This window comes from Dama dama, chromosome 32 (assembly GCF_033118175.1).
Source record: "Dama dama isolate Ldn47 chromosome 32, ASM3311817v1, whole genome shotgun sequence".
NCBI lineage: Eukaryota > Metazoa > Chordata > Mammalia > Artiodactyla > Cervidae > Dama > Dama dama.
In genome coordinates, this window is record NC_083712.1 from 15,236,411 (window position 1) to 15,261,525 (window position 25,115).

The 25,115-nt window shown below is 40.1% G+C and overlaps 1 protein-coding gene across 5 annotated transcripts in view; it reads left to right on the forward strand.

Annotated features, from left to right (window-relative positions):
* Window positions 1–25,115, forward strand: part of NEIL3 (nei like DNA glycosylase 3) — a 476,510-nt gene that overhangs the window by 415,927 nt on the left and 35,468 nt on the right. Inside the window, exon 1 of one of the 5 annotated variants that reach the window (XM_061134900.1) lies at window positions 17,003–17,250. The exons of 2 other annotated variants lie outside the window; for them this stretch is intronic. In XM_061134900.1, the coding sequence (XP_060990883.1) occupies window positions 17,095–17,250 (156 nt within the window). In that variant the 5' untranslated portion in view covers window positions 17,003–17,094. Of the gene's footprint in view, window positions 1–17,002; window positions 17,251–25,115 lie in introns of those variants that run through there. 2 more of the 5 variants (XM_061134898.1, XM_061134899.1) reach the window with 2 other exon arrangements.

Genomic DNA, 25,115 nt, shown 5'->3' on the forward strand with positions numbered 1-25,115 from the left:
GATTAAATCAACTGCCAGGCTGGATAACAGCCTCATAGAAAAACTTTGGAATTGTTAACTCCTTTTCTGTTTTATGTGAAATTATCTATAGGATTTCTGCTATTTCCTTTTTAAAAGCTTGATTTGAATTCACCACTGAAGCCCTTTGAGACTCCAGTTTTACTTGTGGGGAGATCCTGAGGATAGATTCAATTCCATTTTTAAGTGACTACACAGATTTTTTTATTTTGTCAGTTTTGGTAACTTGTGTTATAAGGGATTTGTTCACCTCATCTAAATTGTCATATACGTTGCCATATACTTGTTGATATGGGCTTCTCAGCAGACACAGTGGTAAAGAATCTGCCTGCCAGTGCTGGAGATACAAAAGACACAGGTTTGATTCCTGGGTCAGGAAGAGCCCCTGAAAGAGGAAATGGCAACCCACTCCAGTATTCTTGCCTGAAAAATCTCATGGACAGAGGAGCCTGGCGGGCTACAGTCCATGAGGTCACAGAGAGTCAGACAGAACTGGGTACACACACACTTGTTCATATTTCCTTATTATTCCTGTAATATCTATAATATTTGGGAAAAGCCAAACTCTCATGTATTCCTGGAAGAAATAGTTTTGGTTTTCATTTTAACTTTCTTGTCTTTATCAAAAGAAATAGTTTGCTAATCTTCAGAGGACTTACTTTCAGTTTTGTTAATTTCCTTTATTGTTTGCTTTATATTTATTGATCTCTACTCTTATGTCTATTATTTTTGCCCTTTTATATTTTGGGTTTAAATTGCTTGTCTCTTTCTAGATTCTTTTGGTGGAAATTTAGAGTGATCTCAAGTCTTTTTTCTTTCCTAATTTAAGAATTTTCCTTTAAGTACTGCTTTAGAAACATCCCCCCCCCCCCAAAAAAAAGAAACATCCCATAAAATTTCATAGGCTATATATTCATTATAATTTTTTTCAAATCAGGTTTTCATTTTCTTTGTGATTTTTTTCACACATTTTTATGACCTCTTTGACATTTAGAAGGGACCTCTTCAGTTTCCAAATGTCTAGGTTTATCTGGATACATTATTGATTTCTAATTTAAGTCTATTATTGTCAGCTAACTTCCTTACAAGTCAAGCCTTTCAAGTTTATTGAGTATGTTTTCTTCCCAACATACAGTTTATCTTGGAGATTTTGTTATATGCACCTGATAAGGGATGCTAAAATCTCCATTGGATTTGCCCTATTGTTCTTCCAGTGTTTACTTTGGGTTTTTTGTTATCAACATAGTTTATTCCTTAAGTCTCAGCTCTCAAGGCCGCCCCACATGAAGAATGATGTTAGGCTTGCTTTTGATTTCGTATCCAGGTTGACAGTCTAACATACCTCCCTAGCCTTTCTGCATGGATGGGTGGTTGGGTGGTTGTGGTTGCTGTGGTGGTTGTTTTGGAGTCCTGTGGAGGAAGGTACTCGAGCAACAAACTCGTAGAATGTCATTCTTCCCTGAGAACATCCACTGCACCAAAGCTGTGTTGAACAAAACCGACTTCTAATCCAGCAAAATAAGGGCAGAGGGCACAGTATGCACAACAGCAGTTAGACTGTCATGGCAGCGCCAGCTCAGAAAGGACCCTGGTCAATATCTCGAAGCAACGTGTGTCTCAGCTTGCTGCGTGCCTAGCCAAAATCCATTCTCTCCTTGTTTTTATTAAAAGAACCCTTGTTTTCAGCTTTTATTGGCAATGCAGCCAACAAACAAACAAACACACAAACAAAACCCCAAACAAACAAGCCCTACCATTTTTCAGATTCTATGACAGCGAAGGCTGCCCACAGCACATGGCTCTGTCACTGAGATGAACTGAAACCTAACCAGGAATTCCTTTGCAGTTTCATTTTCCAGCACGGGTGTCAGCCCTTCCTCCTCATATCTTAGTCTTCCTGCTTGGAATGCAGAAGGGAGACTAGTGGTATCTTGCGACCATGCAGTAACCATAAGGATGAAGGAATGAAAAGACAAAATAAATCCAGGGTGTTGATGCTATCATGAGGCTATTGCACCAATGTCATCTGCCTATGTCCAGACTTAATGTATAAGGACAAGAAAGAACAGCCTAATTTGGTTAACATAATTGTGTTTACATGCAGGTGAACCTAATCCCTGCTGCTGCTGCTGCTAAGTCTCTTCAGTCGTGTCCGACTCTGTGCGACCCCATAGACGGCAGCCCACTAGGCTCCTCTGTCCCTGGGATTCTCCAGGCAAGAACACAGGAGTGGGTTGCCACTTCCTTCTCCAATGCATGAAAATGAAAAGTGAAAGTGAAGTCACTCAGTCCTGTCCAACTCTTCGCAACCCCATGGACTGCAGCCTACCAGGCTCCTCCGTCCATGGGATTTTCCAGGCAAGAGTACTGGAGTGGGGTGCCATTGCCTTCTCTGGAACCTAATCCCTAACTAACCCCAAAAGAGAAATTTATTAAGAGACATGTGGCTCTATCAGAAGCCAAGTTCAAACTTTGGCCTGAGAGTTACACTTCCACATTTTCTACTCTTCTTGAAACATTTCTATAAAAAGTAAACTTCAAAAGTTTCTATGTTATTATGCAAAGAACTCAGTGCAGGCTTTCACCCATTTTGCATCATTTTGGTAATCAGAAGTCCTCCAAACAGTGGTTTTCTCTCTCTTTGAAATATCACTTCTTTTTCTGAAATGAAATATTAAGGCCAGGCCATACCGAGGAAGATTATTGACTGCCCTTCTGTAGAATAATTTGACTTCTTACACAGTTTGAAAGACATTACATGGTGAAATTTGTGCAAAATTATTTTCTTATATGGGACCTCAGCAAATGTGTTTCTATAACTGCTTTGGCCTTTTCTCTCTTGAACTGACATCACATTTAATCCTTTTCTTTCGGGGAGTGCTGAATTCTCAGGGTGCAGTGCAAATCCCTTTTGCATTAACACTGGACCTCAGATGAAATTTCCTACACGTTTGTGCTGGGGAATTAATCGACCCATTTACAATCAAGCTGTCACATGAGTATCTACTGATGCAAACTCCTACATCTGAAAGAGATACCAATTCCAGTCGACATTTAGGATAAGGCTCTGAAGGCCCAGGTCGAGAGTTAGTACATGAGTAGAATGCAGTGCTTCTCAGCTCTGCTAACCTAAATTTGAATATTTTGTGAAGTTGAGTGCTTATTCCTGAAAGACTGTGAAACTTGTATCTGTGCATGCACAGGTACACATGTGTGCGCGCGCACACACCCACACACGCGTGCACACACACCCCCTAGCATTTTCCAATTGCTTCATGAATGAAAATAATGGAACAGAAAAAAAAACCTGGAGTCAATATTTAACAAGTAAGCAAAAAGTGCAGAATTCTAGATATCTAACAGCTTTGAATCTGATAAACTTTTCAAGACTAAGACATTAATAATGGAAAATAGAATTAATTACTAGTCCAAATTGGGTCCAAGCCAATAACAATGAGATCAGAAATGTCAAAGAATCCTTCTTGAAGCTTAACAGATAAACTCTGAACCCTGTCTGCATGATATGAACAATGTGAAAATACTGTTCTTAATTTTTTTGTGTAAGTTTCAAGACAGCTACAAATTACTTAAGACTGAGTTTTTTGTTGTTGTTGACTTGGGTAGTTGATTAAAATTACATGTGCTAAATGTTTGAGAAAAAGTGATCTTATATTTGTCTGCTGAACTGGAACTTTGTTCTGCTAGGAATATAAATCTATTTTACTTTATTATGACCATTGTGTTCTTATTAAAACATCAAAATACAATAGATTGGACTAAACCATCTTCTTGGGACTTTTGTTTCTTCTATTACATAGATAGAGGTGGATACACATAGAGCTGATGAGTTATCTCCAGGTAGATAAATGAGATTAAGAAGGCTAGAGCATGCCAAGCCATCTTAAACAAGCTCACTATATTTATATCTGACCTTTAGTTGATGATGTAACCTGCTTCTATATGGTCTGTCAAGCTCAGGATTGAGTATTTTTCTGTAAACTGCACACACCTTTGGTTGCTTCATGCTAGCGAGGTCCATCTGTTGCTGTCATTTCATAGCCATCAGTTTCAGTGTTACCTCACTTCAGATCATGCCTCAGCGCCGTCCAGCCAAGTTCGGAATGTCCACAAAGTAGATAGCACAGCATAATGACAGGATCCAGGCATTTCTGCTTTCAGCTCCAGGTCTGTTCTCAGCTTCAGGAGAGTGGTTCTTTTCTCCTCTATGTTTCTGGTGTTTCTGGTGTTCTTTTCTTCTCTGTCATGGCCAGAAATACTTTGCTTAATCTCTGCTCCTATTGTCTGCTGTCCCCTCCCTCTCTGTTTTGCTTCCGCTTCTCCAAATGACTTGCATTTCCTAAGACACCACGCAGGCTGCCGACGCCCTAAGAGTTTTCCAGTAACTCATTAAGTGAAACTGGCAGGGGTTTAAAATGAAAACAACGAATCTGCAAGTAGGAAGATTTCAAACCTCTTAAAATTTTGATCTTTGGACTAAAATGACCAAGTGCCTGCCTGGGTTGCTACCTGAAAGCTATTAAGATTTCTGTTCTCAACTTTTGTTTCTTAAGAAGAGTGCCTCCCTAACCCTTCCCCACATTCTGACCCAGTCAAAGCAGGTAATGTATTGTTGCCCTTCCATGTGCCTCAAGTGGCAACGCCACATTTTTAGTATTTCAAGTGTACAACATGATGATTCTTTTCCTTTTTAAAAGTCTGAAGTATAGTCGATTTACAATGTCACGTTAGTTGCTGGTGTACAACAAAGTCAGTCAGAGATACACACACACACATACACACACACACACACACACACACTCACACTCACACACACTCATACATACACACACACTCACACACACACACACACTCATACATACACACACTCATACACACACACACACACACACACTCATACATACACATACACACACACTCACACACACACACTCATACATACACATACACACACACACTCATACATACACATACACACACACTCACACACACACACTCATACATACACATACACACACTCACACACACACACATACACATACACACACACATTCATACACACACTCATACATACACATACACACACACACATACACACACTCACACATACACACATACACACACACACACACTCATACATACTTTTTTTTCAGATTCTTTTACCTTATAGGTCATTACAAAACATTGAGTGTAACTCACTGTGCAATGCCCCATTTCTGAAGAAGGAGAGCCTTGATATAATTTCTCGCTAGAACAAATGTGGTCTTCGCCAGAAATCTAATGAGAACTGAGAACTGATTCCTTTTTGTCTTTCAGTTTGCCCAATAAAACTTAGTTTACATTGATATAGTTATTTTAATTCTTTTCATAAGTAATTTGACAGGAATTGTGGGAAAACTATCTTGGAAAATGGTTGGTAACTGAATGACAATACCGTGAAGCAAATATACAAAAGTGCTAGCTCTTGAAAAGTGAAAAGTGAAAGTTAGTCACTCAGTTGTGTCCAGCTCTTTGCAATTCCATGGACTATATGGTCCACGGACTTCTCTAGGCCAGAATACATGGGTAGCCTTTCCCTTCTCCAGGGGCTCTTCCTGACCCAGGAATCGAACCAGGGTCTCCTGCATTGCAGGCGGATTCTTTACCATCTGAGCCGTAAGTTCTTAATCTTTTCCAAAATTGCCAAATACCACATATTTCAAAATTGTACTATGAAACTTTAAAGCTCACTTACGATGAATTGCAGAAAATATTTACCTGACTAAATATTAAAATGCCATAGTACAGTTTTGATATCCTTTTTTCTTCTTAGGTAACTAAATACTTTGAAGTTAGTTGAAATAAGGTCCTTTAGTTGTTAAGTGAAACTTTAAAAAGCAGATAATTTTATCATATAAAAGCTTTTCCAGAAAAAACAAAGATTGCACAAGTCCTTTTATTAGCTTAATATCTTGGTATTAAAATTATATAAGGATAATACAAAAGAAACAGGGAAATAAATAGTCCACTTCTGAACACAGATAAGAAAATACTAAATAAAATGTTAGCCAAATAGATATTGTCTATTAAGAACAATACAGTGTAAATTTGTAGGAATCATCTCAGGAATGGTACAGCGGTTTACTGATCAAAACTCTATCAGTGTAATTCATTAAGACAGTGGACTAAAAAAAATATTATCACCTCAGTAGATAAAGAAAAAATATTTAATAAATTTTATGCTTATTTAATGGTAAAGCAAAAAATAAGAAAACTGGGAGCAAATATGATGTCTTTAACTTAATAAATGTATTCATTTAAAAGGTTCAGTTAGATAGTGTTTATTGAAGAAATTTTGGATGCAATAAAGCAAAGATATCTTTTATCACCACTAGCATTCAGTATAGTACTGAAGGCCCTAGCCAACACAATAAGACAAAGAAAATAATTAACAATGATAAGAATTGGAAAGGAAGAGATAAAACTGTCATTATTTGTAACTGATAAGATTACGTAGAAAGCCCAACAGAATGAACAAATTAGTGTATCTAATAAAAGAGTTAAGTGAAATTGCCAGGTATAAGGTAAATGTTAAAGATTAATAGCATTTTTCTACACTTCTCATGTCAAAATATTGGTTCTCTAAAAGTTGATAAATAAAACTCTAAAAAAAACATATAATTCTTATCTTTAAAAAGGAAACCAGCTCATCTTATGAGCCTATGACCCCAATATTTATTTATAAACTGTAGTTATGTACTTCACAAACAACATAGTGTAGAGATTAAAAGCAAGATTGCCTTGGGGTCACATCTGTGTGACCTTCAGCAAGTTATATAAGCACTCTGCCTCATTTTTCTTGCCTATAAAATGAGAAGAAAAAAATTTCCACTCAGGGTATTGTGAGGATCAAGTGAATTAATACTTGGAAAGCATTTGGATAGCACAAAGTTGGTGTCTTATAAAAATTAGCTGTTATTATTATAGAACTAATATATTAATACATTAGTTACTCTTTACCTAAAAATTAAAATGTTAAAATAAAATAAACATTTACAGATGTGCTAATATTTTCCTCTCTTCCTCAATCGAGTGTACATAATTTACATTGGAGTCTATCACTTTAACAGAAAAAACTAACTAAAAATAGAAGATAATATTCTACTTAAAATATCAACCCAAAATATGAAATCTTAGGAATTAGACCAATAAGGAAAGCACATCTTCTCAGAGAAACTTACAAGATTTCTAAAATTAATCAAATGAGACCTTTATAAAATAAGGCATGTTGACATTTTTAAAGCTATTAATGGTTTCCCAAGTTTATCTAAAACTCAGTGTGTGTGTGTGTGTGTGTGTGTGTGTGTGTATCAGCAATCAGAGAAGGCAATGGCACCCCACTCCAGTACTCTTGCCTGGCAAATCCCATGGACGGAGGAGCCTGGTAGGCTGCAGTCCGTGGGGTCGCCAGGAGTCGGACACGACTGAGCAACTTCGCTCTCACTTTTCACTTTCATACATTGGAGAAGGAAATGGCAACCCACTCCAGTGTTCTTGCCTGCAGAATCCCAGGGATGGGAGCCTGGTGGGCTGCCGTCTATGGGGTCGCACAGAGTCGGACACGACTGAAGTGACTTAGCAGCAGTAGCAATATAATCAATATCTCAGTTGAATTTTCAGGAGAATATGAAACTGATTTTAAATATAATAAAGTTTACACTTTCATACAAAGCTAATATAATTTTGAGAAGGAAGACAAGTAGGAACTCATGAGATATTAAGACATATAGTAATATCACAGTTTTAAGAAACAGTGTAGAACTGGTATAGGAACAGATAGATCAATGAACCAGAATAGAGAGATCAGGCAGAATTATATATGAAGGATAAGTGCATATAACAATGATGGCATCGCAGATGTGCGTGTGCTAAGTCGCTTCAGTCATGTGCAGCTGTTTGCGACCCTGTGGTCTGTAGCCCGCCAGCCTCCTCTGTCCGTGGGATTCTCCAGGCAAGAACCCTGGAATGGGTTGCCATGCCCTTCTCCAGGGGTCTTCCCAGCCTAGGGATCAAACCCTCTCTCCTGTGGCTCCTGCATTGCAGGGGGATTCTTTACTGATAAGTCATGGGGAAAGCCCGAAGGCATCACAGGTAAGAGGCAGAAATGTAAGCATAAATTTATCCAGGGTATGCTGCATGACAAGCCAACCTAAAGTCTCACTGGCTTCTGACAATAGACATTTTATTTCTTACTTGCAAGTTTAGGATCAGATAAGAGAATGTGCATTTGGTCAGCCAAAGGTAGTCCAATGGTTGGTCCTGTCAATGGTGTGGTGAAGTGCATTTCTTTACAGGGACACATGACAGGACTGGGTTAATAACCGTGATGTGAAGGAGTGAATGGGTAACCGTGAATAACAACCAATCTATCATAATAAAACTATAAACGTGGGGAGATATTTTTATGACATTAAAATACCTTGGACTTGGGGGTACAAATTATAATGTAAAATACTGATAAGTTCAAATAAATACAAAATAAGACTGAAGATAGAAAAGTTAGTCGATGTATGATGAATTGGGAAAGGCAGTTTTAGCATGATACGGGCATTACTTCCTGGAATACAATAAGAACTCATAGATAAATAAAAGAAAGGAAAGCACTATATGTTTCAAGAGAACAGAAATTTTTCTCTGCCCTGATCGCTGTTGTATCCCCAGAGCTCAGATGAGTGCCTGGCAATATTGACCCCTTGACCCCTCCTCCTTAGTGTTTATTCTGCCTCAAGATTCACGTCCCATCTGCCCTAGTCTCCAAGACAGACATATTAATTTCCTGTTGCTGCTATAAGTAGTACATGTTTAGGGGCTTAGAATGACACACGTTTATTCTCTAACTGTTCTGGAGGTTAGAGTTCAGAATCAGTCTCCCTGGCCAGGAGTCAGGGTGTCAGCAGGGCTGGCTCCTTCTGCAGGTTCACCTGTGTTCCTTGGCGCTTGGCTCCCTGCTCCGTCTTCAAAGGTTGTCATCACGTCTCCTTCATTGACTGCGTCTGTCCTCACACTACCTTTTTTGTTTTTGACCCTCATGCTTCCTCTTATCAGACCCTCGTGATTACGTTGGGCACACTCAGATAATTCAGGATCGTCTCCTTATATCACACTCTTTAATTTAATCACAGCTGTCAAATCCCTTTTGCCATTTAAGGAAACTTGTTCACAAATTCCATGGATCAGATCATGAATGTATTGGTGGGGGGAGCATTATTCAGCCCTCTCCCCGCACCCCGGGCTTTCTCAACCTTGGCACAATTAGCACTTTCGAATGGATAATTAATTATTTGTTGTGGTGGCTTGTCCTGAACCTTATAGGATATTTAGTAGCATCTTTTCCCTGGACCCATTAGACCCTAAAACTATCTCTTCCCCCTGGTTGTGACCAGATGTTATGGATCAAGACCCACTGCTTCATGCCCTTCTGGGGATCACTTAATAAAGCAGATCTAAACATGTTAATCTCTGCACAGAATCCTGTTTGTCCCCCTATTCCTTTCAACAGAATCTCCTACCTCTGTCATAGAAAGAACCCCTCATACTTAGCATATCATCCAATCTTCCGTAACCTGGCTTCTCTGACTTCTCCTGGCCCCATCTGCCCCCACTCCCTGTCCACTTGTCCTTCAGATATTCTTGTAGTTCCCCAGATATGAGATTCTCCCATACCTCCTGGCATTGTAAATATGCTTCCCCCGTCTGCCTGAAATTCCCTGTTTCCTTTTTCTTTATGCAGAGAATTCATACTTGTGTGTCCTCAGAGTTTAGCTGAGATGTCTGGGACCGAGGTCTCCTCCCTGCGTCTGCTGAGCACCTGAGGTTACCTATATCTGCATGTGGGTGTTTATTTCCTCTTCTCTCTGCCCTGATTGGTGAGCTGTCTAGATCTCTGACTTCTGTCTGGTTCCATGGATCTAGCCGTCTTCCTGCAACAAATTCAGGGCCCAATAATTTCACTGCTTTTCGAAGGAATGAGGAAATGGTGGCTTTCATGCCTCAACTTGAGCATGCTCTCCAGTATCTGAAACAGATGAGGAATGTTGATTCAAGATATTTACAAAAATAATACACTTTTCTATTCCAGAACAGAAAATAGATTCTCCTACCCTTTCTCATAGAAAGAACTTTCCCCTTACAAAGAGAGTATCTGTGCTGTTTCGTGCTTATGAACTGCTTAGTTATTGTTTGTCCCAAATTAAGTTCATGCTCAGAAACTACCTTCACTTACTAAATATGCTTAAATTAAGAAATAAATTAGAAAAATCCTTCTCATGGAGAGTCTGGCAAAATTAAAGTGCCCAATCCTAGACTTCACAGCATTGTGGAAAGGTCAGATGTGTCAGAGCAGTTTTGTGGGCTACCTCGGAGACCATGGTTGGTTCTGCAATTTAGATTTTGACTTTGCAAGAAGAAAACTGTCACCTGGCACTTGCAGCCTTCACAATGAAACAAGATCTGCTGCTTTGCAAAGTCTCAGCATTTGGTATTTGCTTCAAATAATAGACATGTCAAAAATGGTTTCTGTTGCTATGCATTTTATGCTGCTTCTTACAGCCTAACATTAAAAGTTTCTCTTAATGGGTAGAAACTGGAGACTTCAGTAAATATCACCAAAAACACCTGCATGTGATGTTCACTAATGACTATTTCCTCTATTCAGAGCTCAAATTAAGAGTGTGTTCAGAGAGGATGGCTGTTCTCTCTCTACTTGTTAAATATATTCAGGTACCTTATGTAAAACAGAAATTAAAAGAAATTTCCCCCATACTACATTTTTATCACTCAAGCTAAAAATCTGTCCACAGACATTGTAAGGAGAAGAGTAAAAACAAAGTTTCATTACACAAAACGTGTCAAAGCTTAATATGCTAAAGGTGGCTCAGTGGTAAATAATCCACCTACCAATGCAGGAGCCATAAGAGATGTGGCTTTGATCCTTTGGTCGGGAAGATCCCCTGGAGGCGGAAATGGCAGCCCACTCCAGTATTCTTGCCTGGGAAATCCCATGGATGGAGGAGTCTGGTGGGCTACAGTCCATTGGGTTGCAAAAGAGTTGGACACCACTTACTGACCAAACAACAACAGCATATAAGCTAAAGGAAGCTTTTGAGATTGTCTTTAATTCCCATATGAGGCTGACTAAGATGTACTTTTCCTCTAAACCACCATGTTATAAGTTGTTGCTAAATATATTTGATTGTGGGTGGTGTCATATAAGTGATGTTGCTGACAACATTTGGCTAAGACCTTGGCTGGCCTGGCTGAATCCCAAGTCTGTAACCTTGAGCATGTTACATAAGCTCTCTGAGCCTCAGTTCCTACATTTGTAAAATGTATCTGTAAAGTTTCTTAGAGGATATGCATTCAGCTAGGACTTAAGATTGGGAGAATTTCAGGAAACTGGAATGAAGACAAGGTTAAGAAAACGTGAGAAATACAGCATGAGCCAAGAAACAGAGAACAGCAAATAGAATTTATCCTAATTCCTTGAATTTGTAGTGTTTTACAGTTTTTGAAGTGCTTTCCTGTATCTTACTTTATTTGTGAATTAAAGCAAAAAACATCATGTGGAGGTTTATAAGAAAAGTATGTTTTATTTTACATAAGAAAAAAGTGCGTTCTAGAGAAAATGAATGACTTTTATAAAGTCATCAATAATAAATAATGCTTAAGAAGAAATAGAGTCTAAAGCAGAGTAGGTTTACTTGCAATGGTGACATGACTCTTCATAAACACTGCAGATGCACGGGCATGCCAGTTTGCTCCTAATTGCAAGTAAGGAGGGATAACAGAGAAATATCCAAAGACTCAAAGGCTAGTCACAGCGAAACAAAATCTACCTCAGCCTCGAGGGGCATGTTAGTGACATCTCGCAATGTCTTCAGTGTTACTCCCCAGCTCTTCACTCAGCTCTCTGGAGGATGGTGAACCTAATTCTAATTAAAGATTTTATTTGATCCAAATGTGGTCCAGTACACAACAGCTAGAGAGAATAAGTCCATGACAAATCAGTCAGATGACTGAAAATTGTGATGGTTATAAAATATGTTCACAAGTTATTTGATTCTCCTTGCTTCTAGGGATAAAGCTTAATTCCCCTCGCTTACCCTCTGTGGGCTGTTCAGAATGACTGGATTCTAATGAACAGTAGTGAGGGTGTGGGTGGGCCACTGCAGAGACAAGGAGTAAGGCCACTACAGCTTTTTCCTTGCCTTCTCGCTTGGATCACACACTCTGGGATGTTACCTGCCATGTCAGGAAAAAGCTGAGCACCCCTATGGAGAGAACCATGAAATGAGAAACCAAGGTCTCCTGCCAATAAGCTGTAAAAGAGAGCCATCTCTTACATGGGTCTTCTAGCTACAATCAGGCCTTTAGACTGAAACTTCTTGACAAGCACTGATCCAGAACCACTCAACTCAACCCCTGCAAATTCTTGACCTGCAAAACTTTGAAATACTGAATGAAATAATTTGTTAGGTAGCAAAAAAAAAAAAAAAAATTACTAAAAAGGTAAACATGAATAATTGTATGAAGACTCAGGATCAGTTCAGTCGCTCAATCATGACTGATTCTTTGCGACCCCATGAACCACAACACACCAAGCCTCCCTGTCTATCATCAACTCCCAAGGTTTACCCAAACCCATGTCCATTGAGTCGGTGATGCCATCTAACCATCTCATCCTCTGTCGTCCGCTTCTCCTGCCTTCAATCTTTCCCAACATCAGGGTCTTTTAAAAAGAGTCAGCTCTTCATATCAGGTGGCCAAAATATTGGAGTTTCAGCTTTAACATCAGTCCTTTCAAAGGACACCCAGAACTGATTTCCTTTAGGATGGACTGGGTGGATCTCCTTGCAGTCAAAGGGACTCTCAAGAGTCTTCTCCAACACCACAGTTCAAAAGCATCTATTCTTCAGTGCTCAGCTTTCTTTATAGTCCAACTCTCACATCCATACATGACTACTGGAAAAAACATAGCCTTGACTAGATGGACCTTTGTTGACAAAGTAATGTCTCTGCTTTTTAATATGCTGTCTAGGTTGCTCATAACTTTCCTTCCAAGGAGTAAGCATCTTTTAATTTCATGGCTGCAGTCACCATCTGCAGTGATTTTGGAGCCCCCAAAATTAAAGTCAGCCACTGTTTCCACTGTTTTCCCATCCATCTGCTGTGAAGTGATGGGACCAGATGCCATGATCTTAAGTTTTCCGAATGTTGAGCTTTAAGCCAACTTTTTCACTCTCCGCTTTCACTTTCATCAAGAGGCTCTTTACTTCCACTTCACTTTCTGCCATAAGGGTGGTGTCATCTGCATATCTGAGGTTATTGATATTTCTCCTGGCAATCTTGATCCCAGCTTGTCCTTCATCCAGCCCAGCGTTTCTCATGATGTACTCTGCATATAAGTTAAATAAGCAGGGTGACAATATACAGCCTTGATGTACTCCTATTCCTATTTGGAACCAGTCTGTTGTTCCATGTCCAGTTCTAACTGTTGCTTCCTGACCTGCATACAGGTTTCTCAAGAGGCAGGTCAGGTGGTCTGGTATTCCCATCTCTTTCAGAATTTTCCACAGTTTATTGTGATCCACACAGTTGAAGGCTTTGGCATAGTCAATAAAGCAGAAGTAGATATTTTCCTGGAACTCTCTTGCTTTTTCGATAATCCAGCGAATGTTGGCAATCTGATCTCTGGTTCCTCTTCCTTTTCTAAAACCAGCTTGAACATCTGGAAGTTCTCGGTTCATGTATTGCTGAAGCCTGGCTTGGAGAATTTTGAGCATTACTTTACTAGCGTATGAGATAAGTGCAATTGTGCAGCAGTTTGAGCATTCTTTGGCACTGCCTTTCTTTGGGATTGGAATGAAAACTGACCTTTTCCAGTCCTGGGGCCACTGCTGTGTTTTCCAAATTTGCTGGCATATTGAGTGCAGCACTTTCACAGCATCATCTTTCAGGATTTGAAATAGCTCAACTGGAATTCCATCACCTCCACTAGCTTTGTTCATAGTGATACTTCCTAAAGCCCACTTGACTTCATGTTCCAGAATGTCTGGCTAGATGAGTGATCACACCATCGTGATTATCTGGGTCAAGAAGATCTTTTTTGTACAGTTCTTCTGTGTATTCTTGCCACCTCTTCTTAATATCTTCTGCTTCTGTTAGGTCCATACCATTTCTGTCCTTTATTGAGCCCATCTTTGCATGAAATGTTCCCTTGGTATCTCTAACTTTCTTGAAAAGATCTTTAGTCTTTCCCATTCTATTGTTTTCTTCTATTTCTTTCCACTGATTGCTGAGGAAGGCTTTCTTATCTCTCCTTGCTATTCTTTGGGACTCTGCATTCAAATGGGTATAACTTTCCTTTTCTCCTTTGCTTTTTGCTTCTCTTCTTTTCACAGCTATTTGTAAGTCCTCCTCAGACAGCCATTTTGCCTTTTTGCATTTCTTTTTCTTGGGGATAGTCTTGATCCCTGTCTCCTGTACAATGTCACAAACCTCCATCCATAGTTCATCAGGCACTCTGTCTATCAGGTTTAATCCCTTAAAGCCATTTCTCACTTCCCCTGTATAATCATAAGGGATTTGATTTAGGTCATACCTGAATAGTCTAGTGGTTTTCCCCACTTTTTTCAATTTAAGTCTGAACTTGGCAATAAGGAGCTCATGATCTGAGCCACAGTCAGCTCCCGGTCTTGCTTTTGCTGACTGTATAGAGCTTCTCCATCTTTGACTGCAAAGAATATAATCAATCTGATTTTGGTGTTGACCATCTGGTGATGTCCATGTGTAGAGTCTTCTCTTGTGTTGTTGGAAGAGGGTGTTTGCTATCACCAGCGCATTCTCTTGGCAAAACTTTATTAGCCTTTGCCCTACTTCATTCCATACTCCAAGGCCAAATTTGCCTGTTACTCCAGGTACTTCTTGACTTCCTACTTTTGCACTCCAGTCCCGTATAATGAAAAGGACATCTTTTTTGGGTGTTAGTTCTAAAAGGTCTTGTAGGTCTTCATAGAACCTTTCAACTTCAGCTTCTTCAGCCATACTTGTTGGGGCATAAACTTGGATTACCGTGATATTGAATGGTTTGCCTTGGAAATGAACAGAGATCATTCTGTTTGAGATTGCATCCAAGTACTGTATTTTGGACTCTTTTGTTGACTGTGATGGCTACTCCATTTCTTCTAAGGGATTCCTGCCCACAGTAGTAGATATAATTGTCATCTGAGTTAAATTCACCCATTCCCGTCCATTTTAGTTCGCTGATTCCTAGAATGTCGATGTTCACTCTTGCCATCTCCTGTTTGACCACTTCCAATTTGCCTTGATTCCTGGACCTAACATTCCAGGTTCCTAAGCAATAGTGCTCTTTATAGCATCGGACCTTACTTCTATCACCAGTCCCATCCACTACTGGGTGTTATTTTTGCTTTGGCTCCATCCCTTCATTCTTTCTGGAGTTATTTCTCCACTAATCTCCAGTAGCATATTGGGCACCTATCAACCTGGGGAGTTTCTCTTTCAGTATCCTATCATTTTGTCTTCTCATACTGCTCATGGGGTTCTCAAGGCAAGAATACTGAAGTGGTTTGCCATTCCTTTCTCCAGTGGACCACATTGTCAGACCTCTCCACCATGACCCGTCCATCTTGGGTGGCCCCACACAGCATGGCTTAGTTTCATTGACCACACAACCTGTGGTCCGTGTGATCAGATTGGCCAGTTGTTAGTGATTGTGGTTTCAGACTGTCTGCCCTCTGATGCCCTCTCTCAGCGCCTACCGTCTTACTTGAGTTTCTCTTACCTTGAACGTGGGGTATCTCTTCATGCAGCTCCAGCAAAGCGCAGTCGCTGCTCCTTACCTTGGACGTGGGATGGCTCCTCTGGGCTCTGGCCCCTGAGCTTGGACGCTGCCCATGAGCTTGGGCATATGAAGATTGTCTTCCATCAAAGGGCAGAATTCATGACTGAATGTGGGTTGTTAGGGAATAGGATTCTTCCTTGACTATTTTGTAACCTGACCTAGAAGCATAAACAATAATTAAACAAGGAAATACAAAGAATCCTGAGCCTGATCCAGCTAACTCTTGATGACTAATTTCTCCCTACAGAAAGACATTACTCTTCCAATTTTTTAATTTAAATTTTTAGTATATATATATTCTTCTGGTTTAATGACAGTGGTGATATGCTTACTAAATTATTGATAAATTGATGTTGTGTTTTAATGTGCTATATTTTAATTTTCAAAAAGGATTAGGTTTTTCATTATTTAAAAAGTTGTATGGAGCCATATATTTTCATGTGTGCAACATTGTGTAAATTCGAAAAACTATGCATTGCCTCAAATTTATATAGATCCCTGCCTTTTTACAAAGCAATTTCAAATGGTGCTCATCTCAGACATCCCGGAACAGAATATTTGCATGAATTTTTGTAGAATCTTGCTTAGCTCAGGTATCAAAAAATGAAGAGGATTTTAACATAGACACTAAGATAAACTTGGCATATTAGGCCACGTTTTCTAAGACATGCTAAACCTATAGGAGAAAAGTAAAAGCTGCTTGTTGTAAAAACCTTCCCTTGAGTCCCTCTGCGCCCTCCAAGCCTGAGGAGGGCCTGCAGAAACCTGAGGCCTGCCAGGCCACCTCGGACTTGGGGAAGAATAAGAGGATCAGGTCACAAAAGGTGCGCGTACCGTGCAGCTCAAGGACAAGGGCAAAACCTCAAAGCAAAGAAAACAAAATTGGAGCTTCTGAGGATATACAGTTCAGCCCCCAGGGGAGGGTGGTGAGTGAGCAGCAATTCACTCCTTTCTATTGCAGCCCGGCGTCCGGGCCCGGAGGCTGGGCCACTGCGCCTGCGCCGAGAAGCCGGCCCGCAAAGGGGTGGGGGGCGGGGCCAGGAGCGCGCGAGATTTGAACTTCTCGGAGGCGCTAAGTGCCTGCGCTGAGGTGAAGTTACGCGGCAGTTTTCTCCGCTGGCTTTGCAGCTTAGTGGGGCGCAGCGCGGGCCCAGGCGATGGTGGAAGGCCCGGGTTGTACTCTAAATGGAGAGAAGATTCGGGCGCGCGTGCGCCCGGGCCAGGCGGTGACTGACGTGCGGGGCCGCGAGCTGCAGGGCCTAGGGGGGTGCGGCTCGTCGCCGGCCGCCTCCGGGCCTGTGGGCTCCTCACAGGTGAGCAGCGTCTTTGTCTCACTAGGGGACCAGCAGTGGAGACAGAACAAAAAGCCCATCGGGTTTCCAGGGTCCAAAGTGCTTTAGCTCTGGTCAAGGCTTCCTGCTGCTAAGTCACTTCAGTCGTGTCCGACTCAGTGCGACCCCGTGGACGGCAGCCCCCCAGGCTCCCCTGTCCACGGGAGTCCCCAGGCAGGAATACTGGAGTGGGTTGCCGTTTCCTTCTCCTCAAGGCTTCCTGGGGCCTGGTCTTTCCTAACACGTACCTTGACCTCGCCTGAGGGAGAATGCCCTACTAGTGCGCCTGCGCGGTTGAGGGTTGGTTGCTGGACCTCTGAGTTAAGGCCGCCTTGGAGATGCCCAGGTGGGAAGTGATGGAAAGTGTTTTATTCCGTGCTACCTTGCTTAGCTTCTTTACAACCCAGCAAGAGATGGTTTTTCTTCTGTGCATAGCCGCATTTTCTGCTGTTAATATTATCAGATAGTATCTGCTGTTAATATTATCAGATGTCTGCAACCTCTGTGTTTTTTTTTTCACATTTTAAAGACAGTAAGTTTGTAGGATAAAATTCTAGCTTCTCGCCTGCCTAATATTCTGCAACTGAAAATGTATTACAACTAATACATAATCCTAAAATTTCACACAGAAGATTTAGCACCACCCTGTCCACTCGACTCAATATTGTCATCTAATGAAGGGGCAGAACCATTTTGGTTTTTATTTATTTATTTCTTTTTAAAGGAAGTGAATTTATTTCTTTTTAAAGGAAGTTGTAACACAGCTTCTTGCCACTCATACATGCATTGCAGATGGTGTGATTTTCATTTAGTAAGAACGTAGAACTTGTACTGAAAATATTCTGATTAAACTTCGTGCCTTAAAAGCCCTTCAGATGTATGAATGATTGTATTTCATGAATGCATGCATTATTGCGCTGTACTTCAATTTCTCCTGCAAAGCTTCATCATAGCCTTTGGTCCTGGAAGAAAAAGTTGCTTGCTAAGAAATTAGCATATGCTTACAACTTGAAAGAAATGAAGTTCTCAGTCAGTAAATACATTTTCAAACTTGGACAGAGAATAATTTTTGCATCTCCTTCCAACTGCCCTTGTGTTTTATTTATTTTGACTATATGTCAGTTAGTATGCTGAACCTGTTCTTTTATTATAGTGTTTCTTTCAAAATCATTTCAGGATACCACAGAGATGAATCCTGAGTAGTCTTTTAAGAGTATTAATGTTTAGAAAAATCACTCATTCAACAGAATTTTGAATGCTCAAGGAACCTGGGTAACAGAAACTTAACACTTCCCCTTTGTGGGGGCTATTCTTTAGTTGGGAAAATACATAGACATTCATTAGGTAAGAACAGAAAGAAATACAAGTTGATAAATTCTCTAAAGTAAAGATACATGGTTCCATGAGAACTTACCGGAAGTTCAGGGATGGCTTTGCTGAGACAGTAACAATTAAGGGGAGGTGTGAAGGGTGAGGAGATACCTAGATCTGAACTGAAGGTTGGCAGGCGGAACACTGCAGGCAATAGCAAAGGAAGAGAGATTGAAAGAAATCTGGTGTGGCTGGAAAGGGGATGATGAGATACAGGGAACGTGGTTTGAAATAAGACAAAATCGAGATTGCTGGTCGAAGTCAGATCCTGGGAATCTCTGCAGAACTTTGTAGGGACTCTACTCATTCTGTAATAATGGGGGTCTTTGAAGGGTGTTAAGATCCAGTGACACTTTGAAAGATCATTCTCCTTGCAAAGGAAAATCATAACACTGGCAGAAAGCCAGGACACATGCTGCCTTCTCAGGTGAGGATTGCAGGAATCTGAGAAGGCTGCCTGGAGCACAGAAGAGGGAGCTGGTGACAGAAATGAAGAGAAGGGAACAGAATTGCTATTTTGGAAGTAAAGGGAATAGGGTGTGGTAATGGATATGGCATGAATATGTTATAGATATCATAATTTACATCATTAAACAATAATATATTCTGTATTAAGTTTTAAGCTATTACTAGCTCCCAAGGATACAAGATGAGTCAGATAAACTTACTTCCTTGAGAATCCCATTTAATGTTTTAAATAGACATTACCTCATTGGTCTTTAGGACCAGCATGAACATTTCCTTTCCATTTATGATTATCTTCAGTTCCAAGGCATAAAGTGCTTTTGAAGAACTGTTATATTTCATTTCATTATAAAAAATAATAGCCCTATGATAAAGGATTAACCTGATTCTACAGATAAGGAATGTGAAGCTCTAAGTGAGTTTAAATAATTAAGTTGCCCAGTATCACATGACTAGGAAGGGATGAACCAGGTTTAATCTCCCTTCTTTCAAACTCCAAAGCCTGACACTTTTAACCATAGTTCCCCTCAGTTATAAAAGGTTCAGTAGGAAAATGCTAATTCATTTTGGCAAGAATACCATACTGCTCAGCATATAGTGGTGACTACTTATTAATCAGAGAAGTGAGACCTTAAGTTTTTGGCTGTATCTGCCACCATTTCTACTTTTGTTCAGTTTAGCCAGTTGGCTTACCTACTTTGGTAATGCTAATGGCTTCCATTAGCATGAAATGGAATCCATGCTTCCACGAAGCATGGATGCTTCATCAGTGAATGAACAATTAATAATATCACTTGGAAGCAATCCCTCAACATTACTATATTTAATACTTTGACATAAAAAGGTATTAAAAGTTGGAATAGGTCTTTATGATTTGGAATCAAGAATCTGGTTCTATGGGAACTGGCTTTGAAAATCAATATGATGAAAATCAATATGGAATTAATAATCCCTTTATCACTGGGAATATTCTAAATATTTTGCCATAGCTTCACTTTATGGACCCTTGATCTAAAGAAATAATAATCTTTGTAAACATGAAGGATCTTTGCATTTTAGAGGGGCATTGAATCCATAGTGTTAGTTGCTCAATCATGTCTGACTCTTTTGAGATCCCGCCAGGCTCCTCTGTCCATGGAATTCTCCAGGCAAGGATACTAGAGTGGGTTGCCATTCCCTTCTCCAGGGGATCTTCCCGACCTAGGGATTGAACCCGGGTCCCCCACACTGTGGGCAGATTCTTTACCGACTGAACCACCAGGGAGGCCCTATAGTAAATTTCATCAAAATGTGGTAGGTTGTCACAGATCTTTGGCATAATCACTACTTTAATAGGTGATCCCATGTTTCCTAGACCTTTGTGCCTGAGCATTAAAGCTATTTAAAGGTTTCTGCTACTGGCTTCAAATCATTAGTTTTCACGAGGCAGCAGTTGAAAAATAATAACTGCATATGATCTTCTTTATATTGCAATAAACATGAAAAAGTACAAAGGAGAGTTAAATAAATACTAACTGGGCATTTAAAATAAATGATTTAAACTCCAGATAATCATTGTATCAAAAAAAAAGAACCTCACCTGTGTAACTGCTGTTGTAATGAATCAGTTACTGTGGCCTGTAGTCCTCCTCTTGGCTCAAGTTTGAAGTTCATGGAGAACATGTTCTAAGGCATGTCTCCTTGTGACAAGTGACCCCCATTTTGAAGAAGAAAGCCTAGCCATAGATAAACCCAGCATTTTCTAGTTGTGCATGCACTATATTACTTCTGAGTTTTGATCCACTGTCTTGTCAGCATAAAATTATGCAACTCTGTAAGCACATCGCATAAAACTGCTGGAGCTTTTGGAACCTTATGGTAAGAAACAACACTGGAATATAAATGAACATGTCTGCTTAATGAGCTGTGAAGAGTCAATCCTTCGATTTTAATTGTTGGGTGGATACAATATTTTGGTGAAATTGGTGTGTAATCTGCATATGTTTTCAGTTTCCTTTCACAAAACAGAATATGAAACAGTTTATAAGCATTCATTTCATTTGAAACATGATCCTCTGGCTACTCTCCCTCTCCTTAAGATTTGACATATGTATGTAGTATGCTAGCTATTCTTACTCATCTTGATATGCCCTTCACAGTGTCTCAGAGTTATTTAGTAAACATTTGAATAGATGGAAAGGAGCAAAGTTTTAAATAGTGCAAAAATAGTTTTGATGAAAGATTTAAAAATAAATTCAATTTGGAATCTTTCTCTGAGTGTGTATTTTGTTATGCATGTTAAATGGAAATTTCTATTACAAGAAAATAATGAAGCCATATAATAAAAGTTTTCCTCCCTCCTTTCTGTTTATAGTGGAGGAAGTGGAAATCATAATTCATTTTATTGCCATTATATGAAGGAATGAGCTAATCCACAAAGATTCATTTTCTAGCTAAATGAAGCTTATTCATTTAAATCTAAAAAGAGGTTTTTTAACATGCATAATAGTATTTGCTTACATTCTTCCGTGGATCCGGGTAATGGTTTCATCTTAATGACTCAGGATCATTACTACCAGCATTCAGCATTACATGGAGTCATGGAGCAAGAGTGAACAGAGAACAGTTAAGGAAACTCAGGGAGATGATTCTCCACAGCCATTGGAGCTTTTGGTGAACCCTAAAGTGTTGGGGATGATGTAGAGAAAACATCTGATCATCTTGATTTCTGAATTCCAGCTCCTTCATTGCTTATACTCACATCTTTGCCTGTTTGGTCAGAATCAGATTATAGGACACATAAAACTCTTAGCTTAGTGCCTAGCAAAGTAAGAAGTAGTGGTAGTGTTAGTCACTCAGTTGTGTCCGACTCTTTGTGACTCCATGGACTGTAGCCTGCCAGGCTCCTCCATCCGTGGGATTCTCCAGGCAGGAGTACTGGAATGCATTGCCATTCCCTTCTCCAGGGATCTTCCCGACCCAGGGATCGAACCCCGGTCTCCTGCATTGCAGGCAGATTCTTTACTGTCTGAGCTGCAGTAAATGTCCTGGTAATTGTTTGTTCCTTTTTCTCCCAGATCAGGACTTTCTCACCAGACCTACCTGATGATGACTTTATAAAGGGGTGTAATCTTTTGGTGTAATCATATTGTGTATAAAACATTTAGCCTCTGAGTAAGTGCTTACAGCCTCTGCCCTTACAAAATTGTAGAACAGGTTTTTATGTAAAGACCTCTTTTGGGGGGCTTAGAGACCATTTTAAAATTAGGTTTTTTGATGGTTTAAATTGATAGATAAGTGGCTTGTGATTACTAAAAGTATTGTTGTATTGGGGATAAAAATTATGTGGGGGACAAAAAGGAGAGACTGTCACTGTAAATAGGGTATATTTTTCCTCTCTAGGGGAAATATGTAACTGTGCTAGAGTTGAACCATTTATCTGTGGAAAAGTCTTATTCTCTTCTGAAAAGTTCATCTTCCTTGTGCACCCATGGATAGGCAGGATAAATGGTAATCAGCACAATAAATCATGTGCTGTCTCCAAAGATACATGTTGTTTTGATGATTTCCTATTATTAAGCCACTTGAAAATGGGAAGGTGAACCCTTCTCAATCATACTTAAAATTGTGGCAAAGGAGATTTTCTTCTCTTATTTCAGGGGGAAAAAAAGAATGAAATGTTCAGATAATATAGTAACAAGTTTATAAGGGTCAAAATGAGAAAGTCAGGTATATGTTGGACAATTGTGTATAGTTACAGAAAAAATAATAGGCTTGTGGAAATTAATTTTTGATTTTGCATGGGCTGCTGAATCTTGCATGAAGAGGTGATAACCCCAGGTTCTGCAGTAGGACAAGTGAATCTCTTGTAATTCTTGGGTTTATTGCAAAAACCTTGCCCTGTTTGTACATAAGAGCTCTCAAAATAAATGGAACATACCATCACTGGTACATAAGAATTTCTCCCTCAAATGGTGTTTTAAAAGAAAAAGGCAGTTAAAAATGTATTCAGGTGCTTGAGATGGTCAATTATAAGTTGAAATTTTTATTTTGAAATTTTTAATTTTTTTTTAATTTTATATCCTCTAGAGCAGATTATTTTAGAAATGATAGTGTACTGGGGATCAGGTGATTTGGGTCAAGTGCCCAAATGATAGACAGTTGGATAAAAGATCTTTTTGTATCATCTCCCTCAAAACCCAAATAAGGTATTAGATAGATGTTTTTAAAGCAGCCATTTAAATGCTAAGTAAAAGGAGATCAGTCCTGGGTGTTTATTGGAAGGACTGATGCTGAAGCTGAAACTCCAATACTTTGGCCACCTCATGTGAAGAGTTGACTCATTGGAAAGGACCCTGATGCTGGGAGGGATTGGGGGCAGGAGGAGAAGGGGACAACAGAGGATGAGATGGCTGGATGGCATCACCGACTCGATGGGCGTGAGTTTGAGTAAACTCCGGGAGTTGGTGATGGACAGGGAGGCCTGGCGTGCTGCGATTCATGGGGTCGCGAAGAGTTGGACACGACTGAGCGACTGAACTGAACTGAACTGAATTGAAACATCTTAAGTAAAAACCAGGGCGAGCTGGGACTGGTTGCTGAAATCCTAAACCTTCCTGTAAAGTTCTTTTTACTTAGTGGGAAATTATAATTAACTATAATATTTTACATCCATCTAGCTTTTGGTAGTCAGGAGAACTTGGTACTCCTATATTTAAGCCTCATTTCTTTGCAGATAATTAGAAAATAAGAGACTAGGATGTTAATAATTCTCAAAGGAGCTAAAACAGTTGGTGGAGCAGAAGTTTTTGCCAAGAAACCTTGGGAAAGGTATAGCAAGATGGGGATGATGGGTGGGGAATACCGAAAGGGCAGGAGGGAGGGATCTGGTTCATCCCACAGATGTTTCCTGAGCTTCAGGCATCCTGTGAAGTGCCCAGGGATAAGGAAACACCATAGTTGCTGTCCACAAGAAACTCACAGACGAATAAGGGAGAAACACGAGTCACAGACACTTGTTCAGTTGGTAAGTGCCAGCACAGTGGTTGTAAAAAGCCCTGTGCTGGGTTTGGCAGGTAGAAAGCCTCAAGATGATTCTGTTTCCCAGGCAGGGAAATTCTAGTCCTAGCGAGTGTACTGGAGTGTACAGCAAGTGACAAATTCTGTGTGTGAGCAAGGAGGAGGCTGTGCTAACATGTCTTTTTAATTCCCAAGCACCTCATCAAGTATTAAAAAACTAACTCTGACACAGTTGAGCCAAGGGCTCGCGGCGTCTGTAGCTGGAGCAGGCTGTGCCACAGAAGTCATCAGATGGTATCAAATCTGCATGTTTCCACAGCTCCAGCCTTGCCACCTGTGATCGTTCCCCACCTGCCCCCTGCTGACATCTGTATTGTCATAGTCACCTTCACCTTCATCAAGCCCAAAACATCTTTTTTCAGTATTTGTAGACTTTAATATCATCCCATTCCACATTCTGTTTTTGATGTCCTATTCTGTGTTATTTTTGATTATAGAGACTAAGGTACAAAACCAGCACACCTGTGAAGATTTGGCCTCTGGTTCTTTGTGGCTCTGTCCATCAGGACACCGTGGTTCACTTCTCGTGGACAGCTGTGTGAAGAGACTTACTGGTGTCATGCATTTTAAGTATATTGGCATTTGTGTTTTTTGACTCATCCTCCTATGTACAAGCAATTTAGTTCTAAGGGCACATACTCCTCTTTGTCTTGTTAATAAGTGGTCCAGGAACCCTAACATTTGGGAGGGCCTTCTGCTGAATCCTCCTTTGGCTGGAGAGACGTTTCCCATGGTCACATTCATTAGACTTCCTAAAACCTCTGATGGTTGGCAGTAATTGGACAGCACATAGATACATACCCCAAGACAGCCTGTGGTGTCTTAACAGATTAATACTGTATGGAAAACCTCTTTTTTTAACCTGCCCCTCCATCTTGGTCTAGAGGGCATTTCAGCTGTGCTCTCCATTAGCTACACATGGAACCAAACTTCTTCAGGACTGCAGGAACTAA